The sequence below is a fragment of the Balaenoptera borealis genome (genome assembly GCF_965194805.1).
Source record: "Balaenoptera borealis genome assembly, chromosome: 10".
Lineage (NCBI taxonomy): Eukaryota > Metazoa > Chordata > Mammalia > Artiodactyla > Balaenopteridae > Balaenoptera > Balaenoptera borealis.
This window is the reverse complement of record NC_138874.1, coordinates 71,370,944-71,392,835: the sequence shown is the minus strand read 5'-3', so window position 1 is coordinate 71,392,835 and position 21,892 is coordinate 71,370,944. Positions and strand designations below refer to the sequence as shown.

At 43.8% G+C, this 21,892-nt stretch overlaps 1 protein-coding gene and 1 long non-coding RNA gene across 3 annotated transcripts in view; one reads left to right on the top strand and one right to left on the bottom strand.

Annotated features, from left to right (window-relative positions):
* The window catches only part of VSTM4 (V-set and transmembrane domain containing 4), an 89,946-nt gene extending 71,374 nt beyond the window's left edge, over window positions 1–18,572 (top strand). The window contains exon 8 of one of the 2 annotated variants that reach the window (XM_082407142.1): window positions 17,190–18,572. In XM_082407142.1, the coding sequence (XP_082263268.1) occupies window positions 17,190–17,315 (126 nt within the window). In that variant the 3' untranslated portion in view covers window positions 17,316–18,572. Of the gene's footprint in view, window positions 1–1,539; window positions 5,994–17,189 lie in introns of those variants that run through there. The other variant, XM_082407145.1, reaches the window with a different exon arrangement.
* On the bottom strand, window positions 11,658–17,183 carry LOC309635652. The gene is made up of 2 exons (XR_014248945.1): window positions 15,856–17,183; window positions 11,658–15,546 (listed from the first exon to the last, which is right to left on the bottom strand). It is a non-coding gene; the product is annotated as an uncharacterized lncRNA (long non-coding RNA).
* Window positions 18,573–21,892: the final 3,320 nt, after the last annotated feature.

Sequence of the window (21,892 nt, the reverse complement as noted above, 5' to 3'; positions counted from 1 at the left end):
TGGTTGGGTCATGGCTGGCAGGACAGAGTCATCGCCGGCCACCTCCGGAGATAGTTGTATTTACATTTTAGTGAGACAGTTCAGCCCACTTGGGAGAATGGTGGGTTTTCTTATTTATCCACAAAGAGAGAATTAAACATGAGAATCTGCTTCTAAAGGGCATTGTGACTCTCTTTCATTCCTGTAAACCTTTCCTGGATAGCTCATCCCCGTCTCAGCTGTGTGTAGCCCTGTCCTGTGATCTCCTAGGACCCCTCACAGTCGCAGGTAGAGAATTCTGACACGTAGGGAATGTGTGCCCAAGACCTGCGTGTCTGGGATTCCTTTGAGTTTAAAGTCTGCAGTAAACCTGCCTCCTCTCATGGAATCTGAGAGATCAGAGCACTTAAAACAGAGGGACGAGGTTCATTCCATCATAGTTGAAAGCAACCTGTCTTAGGAGTGGGCCTTGCACCCAGTGGTCAGCCCAGGACTGAGGTGCCAGCCCTATTGAGTGTTTGCCTGGTGTCAGGAAAGAAGCCCCCTCTTCCAGCTCAGTTTTCACTATCGACAGTGTACTTGCAAGACCAAAAAGAGTTTTTCTCTGATCAGTAGCAGAAAAAGGGCTTTGAGGCACATTAGACACCAGTGATAGAATTCTGAGAGGATTTTAATAATAACCCAAATCCCAGCAAAATTATTTCCAGAGGACACGCATTTCAGGTTTCTTGAAGGATGTTTATAATAAGCTGAAGAATTTCTCTTGTTGTCGTTAAATGTGCTAGCACTGGTTTCAGTTAAATTTTGCATGAAAAAAATATATTAACCTGCATAAAATATGTTCATAATCTCGATTTAAAATTAAAAAGAAGGAAAAACCCACAAGCACATGAACAATCTATCTCCCCAAGTAAAAGCCTTGGGAAAAAAACAAAAACTTTGCTTGTACCACGCTAGTACCATTTTTACAGAGATAAAAATCCTATGCCCCCCTCGGTACACATGCACATCCCATTATTGTCACGGGGAGTTATGTATGTCGACTGGAGGGAAGAATAGATGCCGGGGCTTCGGAAGGGATGAGAGTGGGGAAAACAGAAGTCATTTCGTTTCACAGGCTTCCTTCAGTCGGGGGAGGGCAGGTGGCTGGGCCTTTCGTAAGTGGGATGTGATCACCAAGGAGGCGAGATCAGGCCTCCCCGAAGTGGCAGTGGGAACATCTCGTATTAGAGACTCTTAGCCCTGACGCGGGCCTGTCACTTCCCCGCAGGCCACGAGGTCCGTGCCGAGGCCCCTCTGTGCTTCGCGCTGTCTAAAAACAGCTACGGGGCTGGATGCTTCTCAGCTTCATCACAGGCCAGTGGAGGTTGGTTGAGGCTCTGATGTTATTAACAATGGGCCAAGTGAAGCCGTTACTTTCAGGAGTCTTTTAAGACTGGTAGCACCTTAAGCACTCATTGGGAGCCCCCTTTTGGGAGGTGACAGGAATCCTCTAGAATTGATGCAGAGGGAGTCTGCCTCGCCCTGTTCTAGAAGGGTAGTGTGGCTTTGTGCTTTCAGGAGGGAGGTGATTTCGGAATTGACCACCTTGGAGCTGTGTTTCTCCAATTTGCTGCATCACAGATTCCTTTGGATCATTCTGCAGTCTCCCACTCAGTGTTGACAGGCAGTGTACGAGGTGCTATGGGAACAGGAGCCTTGGAGCCCCCTGACAAAGGTGAACAGGCAGCAGAGAAGTGAGCCGGGCCCGAGGATGGTCCAGGCTGGAGGCAGGCCCGGAAGCCCAGTGGGTCCAGTCCCCTGAGTGACCCTGCCTGGTCGCACAGGCCCACCCTGCTCCCGGGGGTCCTGGGCCCACTCTGGGGCAGGGCCATCTCTGTGTGTCTGCAGGGAATGTCCCTTCAGAGTGGTAGCTTGTTTTCCATCTCGGCTCAGCTGATTTGCTGCCTTTATTGGGCACTTCATTGCTGGGATCATTGCACTGCTGGGAAATATTTTTTTTTAACTTTTTCACTCTATTTCATTTTTGTAATCTCATGGAACAATATCATTTCTGCTCACATTTGATTTTTTTTTTTAAAAAGCCTATTTCATTTAAAACTTCAGTTTTGAATGCAGAGCACTTCAGAGTTGTTATTAAAAGACTTTTTCAGTCTCAAATAGAGAATACTAGAAATGAAGTGCCATTTTAGAAAAAAAGAAAAGAAAGAAAAACATCATCAACCTATCTGTAACATCAAGGTAGGCATCCAAAATATCAGGAAGAAAATTTCTATGTGGTACTCTGAGTTCATGACAAACTAATGGTACATGTAGGGGATTTTGTTTCCCTAGCCAGATTCAATTCTCATTTATTATTATAAGTTCCTAAAGCTGAATTTATAAATTCCAACAAGTACATGTGATGCAATAAGACACAGTCTTGTGAATTAAGATTAGAGTGTGCATAGAAAGATGATGAATACAAACTATGAATTCAATCATATGTGCCCATTGCCCATATTACATATGAATCCAACAAATAAGCTAGCATACCTCCTACTATTTTGTATTTGCTCCTAATGCTTGCCCTGTACCTTGTGTCTAGAACATAATGCTGGTGGTGATGATGGTGATGGTGATGGCGATGATGATGGTGGTGGTGATGGTGATGACGGTGATGATGGTGATGGTGATGATGATGATGGTGATGGTGATAATACACACCTTCACTTTGATGGCACTTGCCCATGCAGGCACTATCCCAGTGTTTACCAATATGAACATTGGGATGACTCTGACCTATGCATTGTAATGTGTCCATCTCATAGATGAGGCAGGGGAGGCATGGGGAAGTAGTACCAGCACAAACTCCCCCTCCAGGAAGTGGCAGAGCTGGATCTGACCAGGCACTTGGCCCCCAGTCCCTGTTCTTCCTCGCTGGACTCTGGGGTCTGCTGCCTCTCATCAAAAGCACTCAGTAAAGTCCTATGCCACTGGGTCGAGGGTGTTTTCTGTCCTGACTTTACTGGATGGGTTTTCATGATGAAAGCTGTAATGGTAATTCTGCATGGGGTGCAGGAGTAAGGCTGGCACTTCAGGATCTCTATTTGTTAAAACAGAAAGTAAAATTCTTCCTTGGGCCTCCTAACAGGTGGCTTCTGTTAGGAGATTGGCTTATATTCTTCTAAGTATTTTTCTATGTACATATAAACTTAAATCCATATATATGTGTGTATTCCCAAAGTGTATATACAGTCGACCCACAGTCATTGTAGGTCTTGTCCACGGATTATGACAAATCCATTTCTGTGTGTTCCCTAAAAACAATCCTAAACAAAATGTTCACACGTTGAATTGTCTTCTCATTAACAATATATCAGGCTCATATTTCTATATCAGTACATATAGATCTACCCCATTCTTCTCATGACTGCAAAGTGTTATGGCATCATTGTTTCTTTAATCAGTCCCAACTCTAATTTCTAACTCTTTGGATCAATGCTCTAGTGAATATCCTTTCAGATACAAATTTGCTTAATGGTGTTTCTGTAGGAGAGATTTTTAGAAATGGGATTATGATGGGAAAGTATATCTGTGTTTTCAATTTTGATAGATTCTGCCCAATTACCTTCCAAAAGTGTTTTCTTAATTTATTCTCCCACCAACAAAGGATGAGAGTGAACATTTCCTCATACCCTCCCCAGTGTAGGATATCTCTCTATCTATCTATCTATCTATCTATCTATCATCTATCATCTATCTATATCTACCTATCATCTGTCTTTAAAACCATGAAGTTGAAAGCCATATGCAGATTTTATATGATTCCAAGTAGTAGAATCCAAGTATCGTACTTCTCAGTAGACTGTACTCATGGAAACCCTAGATAGGCTGAAAGAGAAATGAGTTCCATGGTTCTGCCCATGATTTCTGAGAGCATCCTCTTCCTACATTCCTGGGACCAAGGATATCCACAGAACAGTTTTTAATGAGTGTCAGACTGGTTTTCTTTCATTTTGTCTTATTCACTCATTCATTTAAAAATGAGCATTGAGTATCTCCTATGCACCAGGTAGCACCTGGGTCAGATATCTTCCTAGGAGCTAAGTTATAAACAGTGGCGTGCTCCAGCCCACTCCTATCCACTAGAGAAAACAAATCTCTTCAGCATCTTGAAATCAGCCATTGCGGGAGGATTTACACATGTAAATCAGCAGATGCTACAAATGAGAGTTTTCTTCTTGGAGGGCCAGTTGCTCGGCAATTTCCCTGCATACCACTGGGTGCAGCAATGGATAAGTTTGACAAAGTCACCACTCCCATGGACCTGAGTGGTGTGGTTACAGGACAGCTCTTGCGCTGGCTCTGTCGCTTGCTAGCTATTGAGCCCAAGCTTGCCATTCCTTTGCCTTGATTTCTGAGGTCCAATGGCATCCAGCAGCATCTGGTACATAATGTTTTCCAAATGACCTCTGAGTATCTTCAGTTCTCTGCCTCTAAATATTTCGAAGGGAAATTGTTAAAGCAACACTTGTTCGTTTCTACGATAAAAATTGTAGTCATAGTTGAGCCCTTGTGTAGCATTTACTGTTGAACTACCAGGTAATTTTCTAAGTACATTACATATATTAATGCATTTAATCCTCAAAATAACCCTGTGGGATAGGTACTATTATTAATCCCACTTTATGTATCCCATGCCTCTGATGAGGAAACAGAGGCACAGAGTGGTTAAGTAACTTACCTAAGGTCACACAGCCAGTAAATAGCAGTTTTTCAGTCTCCGAGAGTCCATGCTCTTAAGTACCCCTAGACAGACCCTTGCCCAATCTGATGAATCTAGAAAAGTGTTAAAGATTGTTCAAGATTGAAGACTCTCAGAGTGGACTCCTATGTAGTAGGTAACCAAACACTCTCTTTTTCAAAGCATAAGCATTCTCTTGAATAATACTGCCAGGAAAAGTAATTTTGGAAGGCAGCTGGGAAAACATACATCTATGGTCCACAGGGAAGAGAAAATACGTGACTGTATTAGATCATGGAGCTCTCACTGTGCCACTGTGAAAAGTTTCATGTATCAGGACCCTCCCCAAGAGCGTTATCTATAATCACATTTTAGCTTCCAAAACATATGTTGGTGAAATCTAGAGATATCCATCTGTCTGATGACTTGTAATGCCTCAGGCCTTTCAGTGCAAAGCTTCAGCACTTTCTAAAGCTGGTCACTTCTGTCTGTCCTCAGAGCAATTAGCCAGGGGCATGTGACTTTCCGTCATGTCAAATTCATTCTGGTAATGCACTTTGCTAAACAGCCTTTGAATTCTCCAGATTCAGGAGCATGATGTGAATTTGCCCAGCTCATGATTTCCGAATGACTTCATCCAGCCCAAGGTGCCAACACACCTGGATAAGACTTTAAAATCTTCATCTCCATCCAAGGCTTCTCTGCTGAGTTAGAGAGCCTTTCTAAGCCCTCCAAAGTCCTAGAGAACACTGGGTTATTGGCCATGAGTCACCGAGTAACCATGTGGAAGGGAAGCTGGGTGTGAGGTAGGCAGATATAATTGCAAGGCTTATAGATGGCTGAAACAACAAAGGAAGTGGGCCTCAGAGAGCGCCTCTATATCCGTGCACAGAAACAAAGGGTCCTGGTCTCTGGGTCCTGACTCAGATTGTCAAGATGCACCTAAGTCAGCAGTCACAGCCGCCTGCTGGATGTGAGAATGCAGCTGGATTCCAGCTCCCAGCTCTGAGGGAGGATTCTGGTATCAGTTATACCACTAGAGCCAGAGGTCCCATTGGACCACTGACCTCAGCCCCAAAGAGACGGTGAGAGCAGACCTGGCATGTGGCTCCAGCGGGTACCTCAGAAAATTCCCCTGGATTTTCCAGTCCTACCCCATTGACGCTTGGCTTCATAGTTCTACCTGTTCAATGGGCACCTCTAATCAAGAGTCTGTTGCCACCCCACATGCAGCCTGGCCAAAGCAGAGCCTGCACCCTTGTCACTTCCATCCCATGCTGGTAAGAGGCACACTTGCTCCGTCCTTGGAGGTTAAGAGTCCTTTGTGGGTGAGACTGTGGAGAGAGACAAGTGGTCACCTGAAGGGATTCCCTCCTCCTTCATCATCCTCTCGTCAGTGTCAGCACCACGTGTCTGCTCTTGGAGCCACGCCCTCACATACTCTGTCCCTCCACACCAAGCCAGGCCTCTGATGAGCGTGGGGCAGCTCTCCTGACCCCACTTCCCCTTTAGCTGGAGCTCACCTGCCCACTGAGCAGTGCAGACCTGTTCTGAAAACACCCCCTCCTGAGATTTCTGCCAGTGAAGCTTCTCCCTTGTCTTTGGAAGGTCACTCTTTTCCCCCTTGGGATTTCAAGGTCTGCTGTCTGCCTGGCTGGCTCACCTGGGTACCAGGCGTCCACACCAGAGCCTTAGTCACTGCGGCTGGCCCTGTACTTGTAAGTGTGGGGCACTGCCCATGAGCAGAGGGTGGATTCTGGGCAGGCCTGCCTGGCTCTGAGTCCAGACTCCATCCGACAATGGCTGCAGGACCGTGAGTGATGTACCTGCCTTTTAAAGCCTATTTGCCCCTCTGTGAAGTGGGCATGACCGTTCGCTCCACCTCACATCCCTCAGGGCTGGTATGTGAGGATTGAATGAGTTGGTGAAGATTAGTTGACATTTCCTGAGTTCTGTCTCGGAAGGACCACTTCTCAATCCCCATCCTCTGTCGCCTCCCAAAGTCACTTCTGGATTGTGTCCTTCATACCACAGTTTAACATCTCTGTCTTGGAAAGGTGTCTCGTTTGTTCAGTTTGATTCTTTATTTTAATTTAATGTGCATACCAGGGAACTCTACTTTTTCTTTCCATAATATGTTTAAATATAAGTAAACATATAAACATAAACAGTCAGCAGACCTTTGGAACTCAAAATTAAGTCAAGTTCATTTCCAAGGCTTGTTGATTCTTACAGGACATATAAGGACCACAACAGAGTTTTCTTTCCTGAGTTGGGACCTACAGGTATCCATTGAGGGCCCTCCAGCAAACAGAGCTTCACTGAATGCACAGCATCCCTCACCCCAGTGGCCATAGTTGCATGTGTACGGATATTGGGAGGCGAGAGTTTGTTTTATCAGGTACTCCTCTGTTGAATAAAAAATGAGCACTTATCTCAAAGGGGGAAGAGGAAGTCTGCCCTTGATAATATGGATAATATGTAATTCTCTCTTGGGTAAATAGATTCCTGATCGTGCAACTCAGTAGAACTGCAATCACATTTTTAAACTCTAAGGTGACGTTAGCATAAACATCCCATGTCCTAGTTATTGATCTGTTGCTGCGGTAATGGTATTACCCAATTGAACTTCTGACATTGGAGAACTTGCAGTGGCTGCAATTGCATTTTTCTTTTATTCCTGCAATTTAATTCAACTTGCATGTCCAACTGTGATCTCTGTGAAAAAGTGTTGTTTTGCAGGAGTCTGCATAGAGTGTTAAATCTCTCTCTCTCCTAGTAGGAAAGTTCATTCTTGGCTTGAACCCCAGAAACACACCAACAAAATGAAACACTCAAGAAACTTCCAGTTAGGAGCTCGAAGTGAGGTGTGTTCCCAAGAGTTACACAACTTCTGCCTTTTGGGGGTTGACTTTTCTGGTGCTAGTTTTATCCAGTAAATCCTTCCCCATAGATATATGTCCCATAATCATCACCCTAAAACTGGGGGTAAGTGGGGCTTAAATGAGAAGTGGGAGGTCCAGCCTGGAGGCTGTCGTCTGCTGTAGCAGCGTCTCCTCACTGGCAGGACAGAAGGATAGGGGATGGGAGACATGGTGTTTCAGACTTTGAAACTTGCATACTCACTTTGATACACCTGGAGTCCAGAAGATTCCATCACTGCATTAGAAAACTGGTCTGTGTGATAATCCTTTCCCAGTTCTTCTGAGGGGATGTCGTGCTGTGTGGAAATTTAATCTGGCTCAGTGGCCATCACTGAGAACTTGAGTGCAAGTCTAGAATTGGTGAGTCCCTCAGGGACAGTGAAATAGTAATTACTGGATCACTAGCACCTACTCGAATGGCTAAAGTAAAAAATACGGGCAACACCAAGTGCCATCATGTATGCAGAGCAATTAAAACTCTCAGATATTGCTGGAGGGAGGGTAGAATGGTGTAGACGCTTTGGACAAATAGTTTGGCAGTTTCTTTTGAAGTTAAACGTACTTTCCATGCGACCCAGCAACCCCATTCCTGGGTGTTTACCCTGGAGTAATGACACATTACACACAAACCTGCAATGAATATGTATAGCAACTCGATTCATAACCACCAAAAACTTAAAACGACGCAAATCTTCTTCAGCAGGTGAACGTATAAGCAAAGTGTGGCATGTGACACACCATGGAATACTCCTTACCATCGAAAGGAGCAAACTGTTGATACGTGCAGCAGCTTGGATGAAATGTGAGGGAATTATGCTGAGAGAAAAAAGCTGATCCCACAAGGTTACATACTGTAGGATGCCTTTCATATGACATTCTCTAAGGGAGAAAACCATAGTGACAGAACACAGATCAGGTTGCCCCATGGTCAGGTTGGAGGGAGGACATGACCTCAGAGGAAAGCGTGAGGGCATGTGATGGGACTGTCCTGTGTCCTGGGCCCAGAAACCTGTACTTGTGTTCAGATGCATACAACGATCCCCCTAAAAAGTCACTTTTACTGCACGTCTTTTAAGAAAATTAAATTAAAAAGTGAAATAAAAATCTCCTTGGTGTCCCTGGAAGGCATAGTGAGAGGTGTGAGTAGATCTGTAATCCTAGGGCTGGGGGTGCACGGTGCATGCATGAACCTGTGGGCTGGGGGGTTAGGGGGTGTTGCCTGTGTTGGAGAACATAGCTCAGGAGCATGTTTAGAAAGGTTTAAATATTTATTTATGTAAATAAATAAATAAGAATTTATTATAAAATCTCTTCATTCTTTGGCCAGTGAGCAGTTTGATAATTACTATTATTAGAGAGAGAGAGAGGGAAAGAGAATATGTCATGGTGGATCCCAGTGCAATCTCAGAAAACCTCACAAGGTTGGGCAGTTGTATGGAGGAAGATGTGGCCAAAGATAGTGTCCGGGAGTCCTCACCGAGGGCTTGGCTGGGTTTTGAAGGAGGAGGGGTCCACCTTGTGTATGAGGGGAGAGGGAATTCCATGCCGAGGGATCCAGCATAAATTGAAACCTGAGCTCCCCTCACCTGCTTGGGATGTTACAGGAGGGGAACCTGGGAGGAAGACTGAAAGCAAGTCACGTGGGATAGTTTGCATCTAGAGCATAAGCCTTGGCACTCTTAGCAGTGGCAGGGTGTCCAAAGTACATCAGTGCCTTCCCTTGGGGCCTTGCAACCTACAACACGTATTGCTAAAGAACTCCTTTGATATTCCAAACAACAGATCAGAAAGATCCGAGAGGAAGGTACTGTGAAAGAATAAATCTAGCCCTGCTTCTGGCTCATGTTGACACCCATATCCTGAGCCCCACCCAATCCTACACCCACAGTGGGCTGGGTCCTCTTTTTCCGTACCAGAGACAGCAGACTCCAGGCCGCCGTGATTGCTGAGAGCTACTGGAGATCACAGGTCACTGCCCCACACCATCTGGCTACTTCCACTTAGCCCTGGGAGTAGGAATTTCCAAGATCATGGTTTATTTTATGTATTTCATTTTATTTTGAAACAGATTGTCATTTATTTGTCTTTTACAACAAGATATCTGGGCACAGGCTAGGGCCACTGCTAGTGCATATGGCACTTTTATGTAGATTATAGAAGAGTGCCCCTTCTGAATAGACAGATTGCAGAAGGGCTGCTCAGCACTGTTGGAACAGCCCTGCACCCTCTTGGGAAAGCTGAGCATGGAGTGAATTTCAACCCTCAGTTACCTAAACCTCGGGCCCTTGGTTTCCTGAGACCAAGAGGCTCCCATATCTTGAGCATGTGGGCCCTGGTTTCCATTCTTTTTGCCACAAGTCTCAAAATTAATTCCATTTATTTTTCACTGGGAAGAGACAAGACACCTTGCCCACGAAGGTCTGAGCGCACAGATGTATTATCACTTCCCTGGATCAAGGAGCCCTTTTCTGTGGGATTTCGATCTGTCTTCCACTCAACACTTGCTAAACCTCGTCCAAGTCTTTTCCTGAGGTTTGCTTCTCCTTATATCAGCTGCATGAGAAGTGGCAACAAAAGCAGTGGCTTCAGGGAGAGCTGGGGAGGGGCAGGTGGGTGCACCGGGATTCGGGCAAAAGCAACCTGATTCGATAAAGCTGACTGCTCCACACTCAGAGCTCTGTTTGCTCAGTTGTAAAGATGAGGATAAGCGTGGGCTCTGTCTGTGCCCTGGATTCAGTTCAGAGGGCAAGACTGTCCCGCAGCCCATTACTCACATGGAGGCAGCCGCGCCTGGGCCTCGGTTGCTGCCTGCAGTAGCCTCCTTCTCATGGTTGGAGCCAAGCGCCCTTCTTAGCAGGATATAAATGCCAGCATCCCCATCCCATGTTTCCTAAAAGCTAATAGGTATATGGCCCAGCAATGCAGCTAGGTCTGTTGCAGCCCAGGGTCCAGCTACGCCGTGGGGGGCAGGGCTGCGGGGGGTGGGAGGGGTGTGTGTGTGTGTCTTGGGGGGTGGGGGTTGTGCCATATGAGAGAGTCCTAGAGCCTCTTTATTCCAGTGTTGTTCCTCACCGAATAGGGGGAGAGGATGGCTCTCCTCCCATGTTGACATAAAATGCAGTGACTTCTTATATGCACCCACCCCAATCCTCTCCCACTAAGGCAGCCCATTCCCTCTTCCCTTCTCTTCTGTCACCATCCTGACTAATCTATCAGTCTGCTCAGCTGTCAGGCAAAGTACCATAGATTGGGTGGCTTAAACAAATATTTCTCACAGTTCTGGAGGCTAGAAGTATGAGATCAAGTTGTCTGCAGAGCTAGTTTCTTCTGAGGCCTCTTGCCTTGGCTGATAAATGGCCATCTTCTCCCTGTATCTTTACATGGTCTTCTTTCTCTATGTATATGAGTCCTAATGTCCTCTTCTTATAAGGACACAAGTCATCTCGGATTAGGGCCTGCTCTAATGACCTCATTTTATCTGAATTACCTCTTTAAAAACCCTGATTCCAGCTATAGTCACATTCTGGGGTATTGCTTCAACATATGAATTTTGCAGGGACACAATTCAGCCCATAACAACTAATTTCCTAGAATCTCTTCCTTATGTGTCAGAAGATATCCAGGACTACTTAGTTCACATAGTTGTTGGTAACGCATGAAGATCTCAGAAGGTACACAAATGGATATTTGAGCTGACACTCTAGAGAAAAATGATGACACCAGAACATTTATTCATTCAGCAGGCACGCGTTTAGCATCTTCTATGGGGTAGGCCCAGTGGTGCCAGAATCATTCCATACATCATCTCATTTAAATCCTCATTTACATCAGCAGGGTAGGTCCTTGAGTGCCAGTGATGGAACTGGCCCAAGGTCCCACAGCTGGCATTTGACCCAATTCCTCCTGCACCCACGCTCTGCAGGCAGCCACCGGGTGACGGCCTCTCCTCACCTCCTTGCCGTGAACACTTTCACTGAACCGGGAGAATTTCCTTTTATTCTCACCTTCCTTGGGTGCAGTGACACATGTCTACATCTGAACCTCCATCCCCTCTTGCTCATAGAATCCCATTCCAGACTAGGGAGTGGATTCTTCACGACTAGGAGGAAATGTATGAAAAGTGAGATTAAAGGCACATAAAACAAAGGGGTTTAGAACCTACGAGACTCCAAGCAGTTGACACAAATACCAGGCCTCTGCTGGAGGAATAGAAAGGGAAATGGACCAGGAGTCTCTCCAGGCTGGGTGAAAGGGAAAAGAAAGTAAAACCAAACAGTCCTGGGAAGAGGATATGGCACTATTGCTTCTCACATGTTTAGAAAGTTCTGGAGCCTCTTCTAAAGGACCCTACCAGAACTTCCAGCTGTTGGTCCCCAGCCCCCTCCTGTTTCCGGGAACACAGCAACAGCAGACCTAAGTGTAAAGCTCATGTCTGAGGCCTGGAAGCCGTACCTTCCACAGTTTCCTTTGTGTTTTCCAGTGCAATCGAGAGCTGCTGCAGGCGTGTTTGTGAACAGCCAGTTCAAGAGTATTAAATTTTGTCTTCTTGAGTGCTGATGCCCCATGTACTTCCTGCACCACCAGGAACAGGACGGGGGCTTGAAGAGAGGGTCATTTGAGGGCCAGAAGCTGTCAGGGAACTAACAGAAGTATGTCTTGATTCACCTTCGGAGACCCATTCACTGTACTCCAGTTCTTGAATTGCCATACACATTAGGAGTGATTCCTTATCTTAAATCCAAACAGGTTTGTGTTGGCAAGATGGCGGACATCACCTGACATACGGGTGGGGCCTTGCAGCAGGTCCCTCACCCTGCCTCTGCCTCATTGCACTTGCCCACTTTAACCTTTACATTCTGCTCCTGGCTCCCAGTTTTACTACCAGTTCTACAGTCTTACCTGGTCTCACTGATACGCCATTACTCTTCTCTAAGCTACTTCTTAATGCACCTAAACCTTCCACTAAAGCATCAGTGCAAAGAAAGGTAGCTGGGTGAAAACTGGTGAGGAGTCTACATTTTGCCCATTTCAGTGGCTGTTAGGAATTTATTTCTAGTTAAACAAGCTGGGAAATGTAATTAAGCACATGGTTGATAGCCAAGGATGCATGCCAGAAAAACAATACGTTCTTTAAAGGTGCCAAGGGCTAATATTATGCATCTCCTGTTGGAAACTGTATACACTTCACAATTCAGAGCCTCCTGTGTGCTGCCTCATATCTTCAATCAAATTATTATATTCCAGAAATATGCATAAGGGAAATGATTCTACACATTTTATGGTGGGTTGTTGCTTGTAGCAGTAATTGAAGTACCTTTCCACTTATGAAAGTACTAATTTTATTTGTTTTTATTGCTTTTCTAGATGCAATTATTTATTTAGTGTGCTTTGGCTTTATTAAATTATGTTTACTATAGGAACATCATAAAAATGTATGAAAACAACACATCAGCCAAGCCAGCCTGGTGACCTGTATTGAGAAAGCTAGTGTTATTTTTCATATCCAAACGTAATGGAATAACTTAAGAATAAACAGATAATCTACGCTAGAAAACAATGCAATTTCAAAGTAATGTAATAAAACACCTGGACAATATGATTTCATAAATCTTGGTTCTAAAATTTACATGAGTTGGGTTTTGTGTGCTTATTTGAGGACACATGACATTTCTAAATGGAATCATTTTAATGTGAAATGTAATTAAACCAAAAGGCAAGATGTAAATGGTATTTTTGTTGGCTGGTAAGATATGGATGACTAAGAAACAACGTAAAGATTTTTGGTATCAAAGGACAAGCAGGAGGCTCTGATCCCTATAATTGTCCTTAACGCTGAAATTTTAAAAGGACCAGACAATTTTGAAGGTCGCTCAGCGGTCGCCCCTGACCAGTCAGTACTGGCCGTAAGGAGTTCTTTACATTCTCTTTTTGTCTCTTGCTCCCTGTCCTCTAGTGTGATGCTTCATCTCAAAAGAAAAGAGGCTTTTTGCTTTTGGCATACTTTTTAAGAAACTTAAATTGAATGTGTACGATTTATTTGTCGTGACTTCTGGTGAGTTAACCAAGGTATAGCCAAAAAAATAAAAATAAAACAATGACAACACAGCCAAAGCAGCCAAAAAACAAAAGCAGGGCTGCTTAAATGAAAGTGATGTGTCTTTTACGACTATAAATTAGTGACCAGCTTTTATTTTTCTAATTGTGAATTAAAATGAATTAATGTGCTGTTTAAATAATGTACCATCTAGAAAATTTGAAAGGTACCAACAAATGTCTACAATAAAGGTTGAGTCTGTCTCCAGCCACCCCATTTACTTCCCCAGAGGGAAACTTGGAGACCAGGTTCTTGACTTCTAGGCGAGTTCCAAGGGTTTTCTGAGTATATAACATATATACATGTATATATACTCCCATACACTACACAAATGATAGGAAAACATACAGTACACATATACAGCTCCATCATTCTTTTTAAAGACTGTACCAGATACTCCATTATGAATGCATCAGGCTCCTATTGATGTCCACTGAAGTGTTTCCAGCTTTTTGCTTGTACCAGTAAACACTTCCACCAACAATATACAAGAGGACCTGTTTCTTTCTGTTTCTTTTGGAAAACTTTTAGTTTGCTTGTCAACTTGAGAGACAAAAACTGATGTCTAAGTGATTTTAAATCGCTTTTGTCTTATTTTGAGAGAGGTTGAGTCACACTTAATATGTGTAAGAGCCTTTGTGTTTCTCTCCCTGTGCACTCTCTGGTCCTGTCTCTTGTTCTTTGCTTAATTTTCTAATGGACTGTTGGCCATTATCTTTGTTAAATTGTAAGGCCCTTTCATATGAGTTGTGAATATTTTGCTCATGTTTTCAATTGTCCTTTGACTTTATTTAGAGAATATTCTGCAATATATAGCATGAAAATTTACATATCTTTTTTCTGTTGCTCCTGGATTTTGTGTTAGACTTTGAAACACCTTCCATATGCTGAGATTAATTTTTGAAAATTTCCCCACACATTCTTCTAACACTTTTATGAGTTCATTTTCCATATTAAAATTTTAATTCATCTGGAATTTATCTAATGTAAAGAATGACATAAAGGATATGATTTGTTTTTCAAATGGCTACCCGAGTATCCCAACACCATTTATTGAAAAATAATATTTGGGTTAATTTCTGGATGTTTTCATCAGTCCCATTGAGGTCTATTCATTTGTTGATACCACAGTGTTTTAATTATAGCAGCTTTATTTTTAATATGACTGGAGTTGGATCACCAATTATTCTTTATTTTAATAATGTTTCTTAATCATGGTAAGAAAAAAAATCTATGACTACATTATCAAGAATTATTTTTAACAAAAATTTTAAAATTTTTATTAAATGCCTTTCCAGCATCTATAGAGATAACCATATGGTTTTTCTTTCTGTTACTACTGTGAATTATATTAATAGATTTTTCTAATATTGAACCATCTTTGCATTCCTGGAAAAAAAGTCAACTTGAACGTGATTATCTATCTTTAGTGTGCCTTTTCATAGTCTCTGAGTAAATCTGATTTATGCTAATTTATACTAATACATTACTAATACTGAGTAAATCTGATTTATGCTAATTTATACTAATACATCTTTGCATTCCTGGAAAAAAGTCAACTTGAATGTGATTATCTATCTTTAGTGTGCCTTTTCATAGTCTCTGAGTAAATCTGATTTATGCTAATTTATACTAATACATAATACACTATACTAATATACTAATAATTTATACTAATACATTTATACTAATACTAATACATGTTCTAAAATATGTGAAGTTCTTCCTTTTCTGTAATGCTCTGGATCAGTTTAGTTATTATTGGAATTGTCTGTTCCTTAAAGGAATCTCTCTTAGAAATTCTCTTATCAAACTGCCTGTGCCTGGTGCTTTTTTACCCCACATTTGTTTATTTATTTATTTTTGGCTGTGCTGGGTCTTCGTTTCTGCGCGAGGGCTTTCTCTAGTTGTGGCAAGCGGGGGCCACTCTTCATCGCGGTGCGCAGGCCTCTCACTATCGCGGCCTCTCTTGTTGCGGAGCACAGGCTCCAGACGCGCAGGCTCAGCAATTGTGGCTCACGGGCCTAGTTGCTCCACGGCATGTGGGATCTTCCCAGACCAGGGCTCGAACCCGTGTCCCCCGCATTAGCAGGCAGATTCTCAACCACTGCGCCACCAGGGAAGCCCTGTGCCTGGTGCTTTTGACAATATTTTCTTGCCTTCCTTCTGGCCTTCCTTCCTCTGTTCCTTTCTTTTCATTCTTTATTTTTGATGGTAGTTAGTAGTTTGACATTTTCTGGAGTTAATGTTCATAATTTATATTTTTCTGGACTAGTACTCATTTTATCCTGTATTTCAAGGTTTTTGCAATACGTTGAACAAAGTTGAAGTTTTAAAATTTCTTTCATTTTATTATACCTCCTTTCTCATTTCCTATTTGATTCATTTTTGCTTTTTCCCTTTTTATCTTGATTAATTTTTTTGTTTGTTTCATTGGTGTTTTTCAAGCACAAGCTTTTGGATATTTTTAATTATTCTACTGTTTTCTATCTTCTGACTTATACAGTCTAGTGTTAATTTTTTTCATTCTTCCTTCTGCTTTTCTTTATTTTGTTCTTTTTTTTACTAACTTCAGTTGGATGCTTGATCCATTTAATTCATGTTGTTTAATATAGATATTTAAGGTTATGATTTTTCTCTGAGTACTACATTCTTTAGGCTCTGGCATGTAATATCTTCATCATTATTTTCAAGATATGCTGAAATTTCAGTTTTATACAGGTTAAGTCACTTAAAATTTCTAGATGGTAGCATTCTAGTTTTGTTGTCAATTTTGGGGACTTTTTGTTTCTGTCTCTCCCTCTATTTTATTTATTTATTTATCTATCTATCTATCTATCTATCTATTTATTTATTTATTTATGGCTTTGTTGGGTCTTCGTTTTTGTGTGAGGGCTTTCTCTAGTTGTGGCAAGTGGGGGCCACTCTTCATCGCGGTGCGCGGGCCTCTCACTATCGCGGCCTCTCTTGTTGCGGAGCACAGGCTCCAGACACGCAGACTCAGTAATTGTGGCTCACGGGCCTAGTTGCTCCGCGGCATGTGGGATCTTCCCAGACCAGGGCTCGAACCTGTGTCCCCTGCATTGGCAGGCGGATTGTCAACCACTGCGCCACCAGGGAAGCCCCTCTCCCTCTATTTTATCCTTTTGATGAAAGACTGTAGTTACATTATTTTACTTTTCAGAATTAAGGTTTACTTTGTGGCCTCATGTTTAATCTTTTTTTTAGTTAGTATTCTGTGACAACTTAAAAATAAATCATAGTGTTTTTTGCAAGACATAGTGTTCTATATAAGGTAACAAGATCTATCTTATGTTATTTAGGTTTTACATATCCTTTTTAATTTTTTGTCCATTTGTTTCCCTTTGAATCCCCAAAGTGCTATGAAAATACATGCCTGATGAATGTATGTGTGATGTTGAACTCCCGGTAGTCAGCTCAAATTGTGTTGTTTTTTGTCTTATAGCCAAAGATTGCCGAAGAGAACTTGACCTATGCTGAGCTGGAGCTGATCAAGCCCCACCAGGCTGCCAAAGGCATTCCCACCAGCACCGTCTATGCCCAGATCCTCTTTGAGGAGAACAAACTGTAACTCTGCATCGTATTTAATATCCGCCACCCCAGTTATTTATGAAACCTTGGATACAAAGTCCTTATTTTTGTATTTTCACTTGTGCCTTCTGTGTGGTGGGAGCCCCATTCCAACGGCATCCCAGGTGCCTTCAGAGAGGCACAAGGCTCCTCTCTGCAAAAGAGCAGGGGCTGCAGCCCTTGGACAAATCTCCCAGAACAAGATTTTCTGGGTCTGAGCCCTGAGCAGTGAGGACTCTTGATTCTGAGACCATCCAAGGAGATTTTCTGCTGAGCCAAACCCCTTCATGTTTCTTCTTGTTTCTTTGGGTTTTATATTTTTTAATCTGAATTTTAATCTGCTACCCTTCCTGTATCTGTGATATCAAGCTCATAATATATAGCTAGAGGAAATGCCATTATAGGCCCAAGTGTGAGATGGTAGATATGTACTAATTGGTTTTCAAAGGATCAGATAACATTGCCAGGGCACCCAGAGCAGTGCAAAGTGTTTATTGCAAGCGGTCACTCAAGATAGCACCTCTTGTTTTAAATAGATGCACTGACCCTGGTGATTCAAGGGCAGAGAGACAGATTGTGGGGCAGTCTGACATCTAAGCTGACAGTGAACTATCTGGATACCCCAGTGCCCGTTTCTCTACCCACCATCACCCACGGCCACTGGACAAGTAGAACATCTTTCATTCTGAAGGGCTTCCACCCCTTTGGCAGGGAGACTTATCCTGGTGTAGAGACTCATATTCTCCAAGAAGTTCTCACTCACCCTTTTCCAAAGGAGCCGGGGGGTTTGCCATCGATTGACAGAATGGAAGAAGGGGACCTCTTGGGAGTGTGCCGAGGTTATCAACTCTAATTGAATGTCCTCTCGTGTGAAAGCATAGTCTTTTGCCTGGTTCCCCAATGGTAGGAGAGTAGGAAGTATACGCAGGGCTGGAAAAATGTGTCCTGAACACCCTTCTGTTATAAAGTGCCTTGCCCGACTCAACTTTGCATGTGAATTCTAATTGGCTTGGCTGGGAGGCAGTGATGCATATGGCAAATAGATCCATGGGGAAGTGGCTCTGGGGGCCTATATGACATCCAGGATCTCACTGAAGGCAGATCCATTCTGGTACAGAGTCATCCTGTCAGCTGTGTCGTTAAGGACACTTCTTGATGTGTGAGTGCGGTCTGGGTGGATTTTTAGTGCACACTACAGAAGTTGTTTGGCTTTGTAATGGACCGTGTATATATGGTAAATTATATATTTTAAACACAACCTTGAGTGTGAGTTGTGCCCCTCTGTACAGCCATGTGAACTTGGTTGAGTTTCTTATCCCCTAATTGTCTCAGACTCTATGTTTATACAAAGGTGAGTTAACCTCTCTTAGAATTCTTATAATGGGATAATGACTATTGGAAGATTCTGGACACTATAAATAGCTACACAAGTGCACTATGTTAACATACATGCTAAATCCAGTCCATATTTTCAAAATGAAAATGTCTTTACTATTTAAGGCTCTTATTGCAATAACTTTAAAAAGTAAATATTCGTCCGTAAACTTAGCTCTACAGTAACTTTCCCAAAGACCCATGATAGCTTACTGGAAAGGGACCAGTCGGGAGCAGGTAATGATTTTCCAGAAGCAAAAATAACCTGACTTTACAAAGAGGAAGTCATTCTCTCTAGCCTGTACCTGCGTCTCATTCCCTCCCTCTCTGCCAGATATCCAAGGTAGTGAATAAACTGCGCAGTTTTTGAGGAGGAACTTCCCAGAGCATCTCTTTAGGACAGGAGGATATAAGGTTAGTACACCATTCATATCATAATTATCCTAGGCATCCTGTCATATTTTTATCATGGCAGTCTTCCAGCAGAACATGGTTATATGGTGTTTTGGGGATGGAGGATGATTCCCTGATTTGCACAAGGAGCTATTTGGACTGGTGGGGACCTGGGAGTGCCAGGTGGGAGTGGAGAGTCGGGGTGTGTGAAGAGGCGATGGTGGGGAGAGGGCCATGGAGTAGGAGATCTCCAGGCCTCTGCAGAACTGAACTTCGATCACCCCCGAACCCACCCCCTTAAATTCAGTGGGAGCTCCGTGCCATCACATATGGAAGTGAATGCATTCCACCAAGAAGAGCACAAGCTTTGAAGAGCTGGTAGCTGTAGGCTAAGTCCAGCAAGTCATTGCTATTCAATGATTCAATTCAGACTCTCCAAAACTCTGGTCATAGCTGCATAAATCCACACTGAGGTGCGTGAGTGGGGGACCTGCTGACATAGGGTATAAAAGGAGGCGGCAAGACCCTCACCGTCTACTGAAAATGCTTCCCAAGGGAATCATGGAAGCTCTTGACAACATCTAAGCAGAGCTTGTCCCACTATTCTCTTTAGAAGCAAACTGTCCAAGCTCTGCTCAGAACTGGGAGCAATGGATGATTTGCACCTGACACTTGTTTAGGATGATAAACCTTGATACTATTGTCATAATAAACTTAAAAATCGGTCTACTTATTTGTTTTCTATCAAATACACCACTAAGTCTGTATTGACATTTCTAAAGATAAGTAAAGGAATACACATCATTCAAATAGAAATTAGGAAAAGTTCTTCAATTTGCTTTGCTATAAAGCATCTGTGGTAACAACTACAGACAAGCTGTTTTCAACATGGAAAATGGCCTGTGCATTTAAATAAAGTTAGAACAAAGAGCCCATTGCTCAGAATGGAATGCAGTGGTACTTGCAGGCAGAGTGCACATACTCTCAGATTTGGCGGTGCATTTTGGCCTAGGCCATGCATGGCAGAATCTTCACAGGAGGAAAGGAGGGGGAAAGGGGTATTCCCCGAATGCACCTGTCTTGCCAAGTCAAAGCCCCAGGCCTTGAACTAAAGCAGCTGCGGTAGGAGGACAGGGCTGGGATTTCTTTAAGATCACCTCTTTGTTAAATCATCATGTCTCTGTTAACTCACAGGGCATAGAAGAAAAAGCCAAGCCTAACCCTCCCCCTCATATTTGTTGGTGTGAAAGTGACATGGGGCTCTTCATATTTTTTAGTTCATAGTCATCATCCCACACACTGATGTGCCCAAAGACTCACTTGGGATAAGAACACTAAACCAGTTGATGCTTTTAGGGACTGCTCATGGCCTCGTTCATCACTCAGCCCCTGATATGCATGACTACAACCTAGGCTGGGCCAAGAATGGGACTCATGCCCCAGGCCACAAAAAAATGGGCCAAAGCGTGCATGAGGCCCAGTCTAGTCTGATCAGAATTCTTAGGAAAAAGAAAGCATCTTTCCCTTGGGCAGCTAAGCTGGGATGCCGCCTATCAGAACCACCTACAGCGACGTCTCCTGCCAAGTAGAGAAGGCTTGGCGGATGAAGAAGATGCTGAGAAAGCAGCAGGGAGGACGGGGTCCTGCGAGCACAGAATCCCAGCCCCCAGCCCCTAAGATTCCCCCAGACTCTTCTTTTTCCTTTAGATCTTCTTTCGATTCAATAAACTACCCACTTCTCCTACTATCTAAATCCTGGTTTTGCTCAAGCTAGTCAAGTTGCAGTGGAGAGAATTCTGACTAATACAGTATGCATCAAAGCTGTTTCCCAGCCCAGGAAGCAAAGAATTTTACTGAGGGTACCACCCAAGGAGCCCACTTCCATCACGTCCAGCAACTGAACTGGCAGCCACGAGCTCCTGCCGCTGTCTGTTTCTCACTCAGTGGGGCCCTCACAGGGCTCCGAAGATGCCCTTCTCCACGGAGAGGGACCATCAGGGTTCAGGCCTGATGCTCTCCTAAGAGAGGGACTCTCAGTTTTGGAATAGGGACCCTGGCAGTACTGAGCCATGCTGGTGGCAACAGGGGAAGGGCACAGGGTAGAGACTTGAGAGGGCGAGCCCTGTCATGTGGACGTTGGAGGGAGCCTTTTTGTGCTGGCTGGCCCTGAAGTTTAGGCTGGCTTCCACATAGAACATGCTGTCTTTCCAGTATCCCTGGGCAGGAGGGAGCCTGTTATAAGATGAGGCAGCCACGTGCTGGGGATGTTGACCTTTCCCCCAACCCAGCATAACACACCCCACCCCCGCCCCACACACCAGACAGAAGCTATTCGCTGGGTTGGAAAACAAAGAAGAACTTTATGTTTTGGAGGAAGGATCTGCCTTCAGCCTGGACCTGCTGAATTTGGGCTCCGGGAAGTGTCCACATGGATAGGATAGACTAGTTCTCCCTAAGCTTTAACATGTGCATGAATCACCTGGATCTTTGTTAAACTGTGGCTCGTGGTTCAGGAAGTCTGGGTGAGTCCTGTGAGTCTGTGTTTCTAACAAGCTCCCAGGGGATGCCCATGCTTCTGGTCCCCAGAGCACACTTTGAGTAGCAAGGATGTAAACTGTTGGGAAATGCAGATCTGGAACCCCAGGGGGGATGGGGGTGTCCTCAGAATATAGGTCACAGCTGAAGCCCTGGCAGTGAGCAAACTCCTCCAGAGAGAGGCGGGTCAGCCAGGAGGGAAGGTACCAGGCCTGAGCGGTGGGCACTCCCCTGCCCGCAGGTCTGGTCTGGAGAGCAGGCGAAGAGCCTGACGGG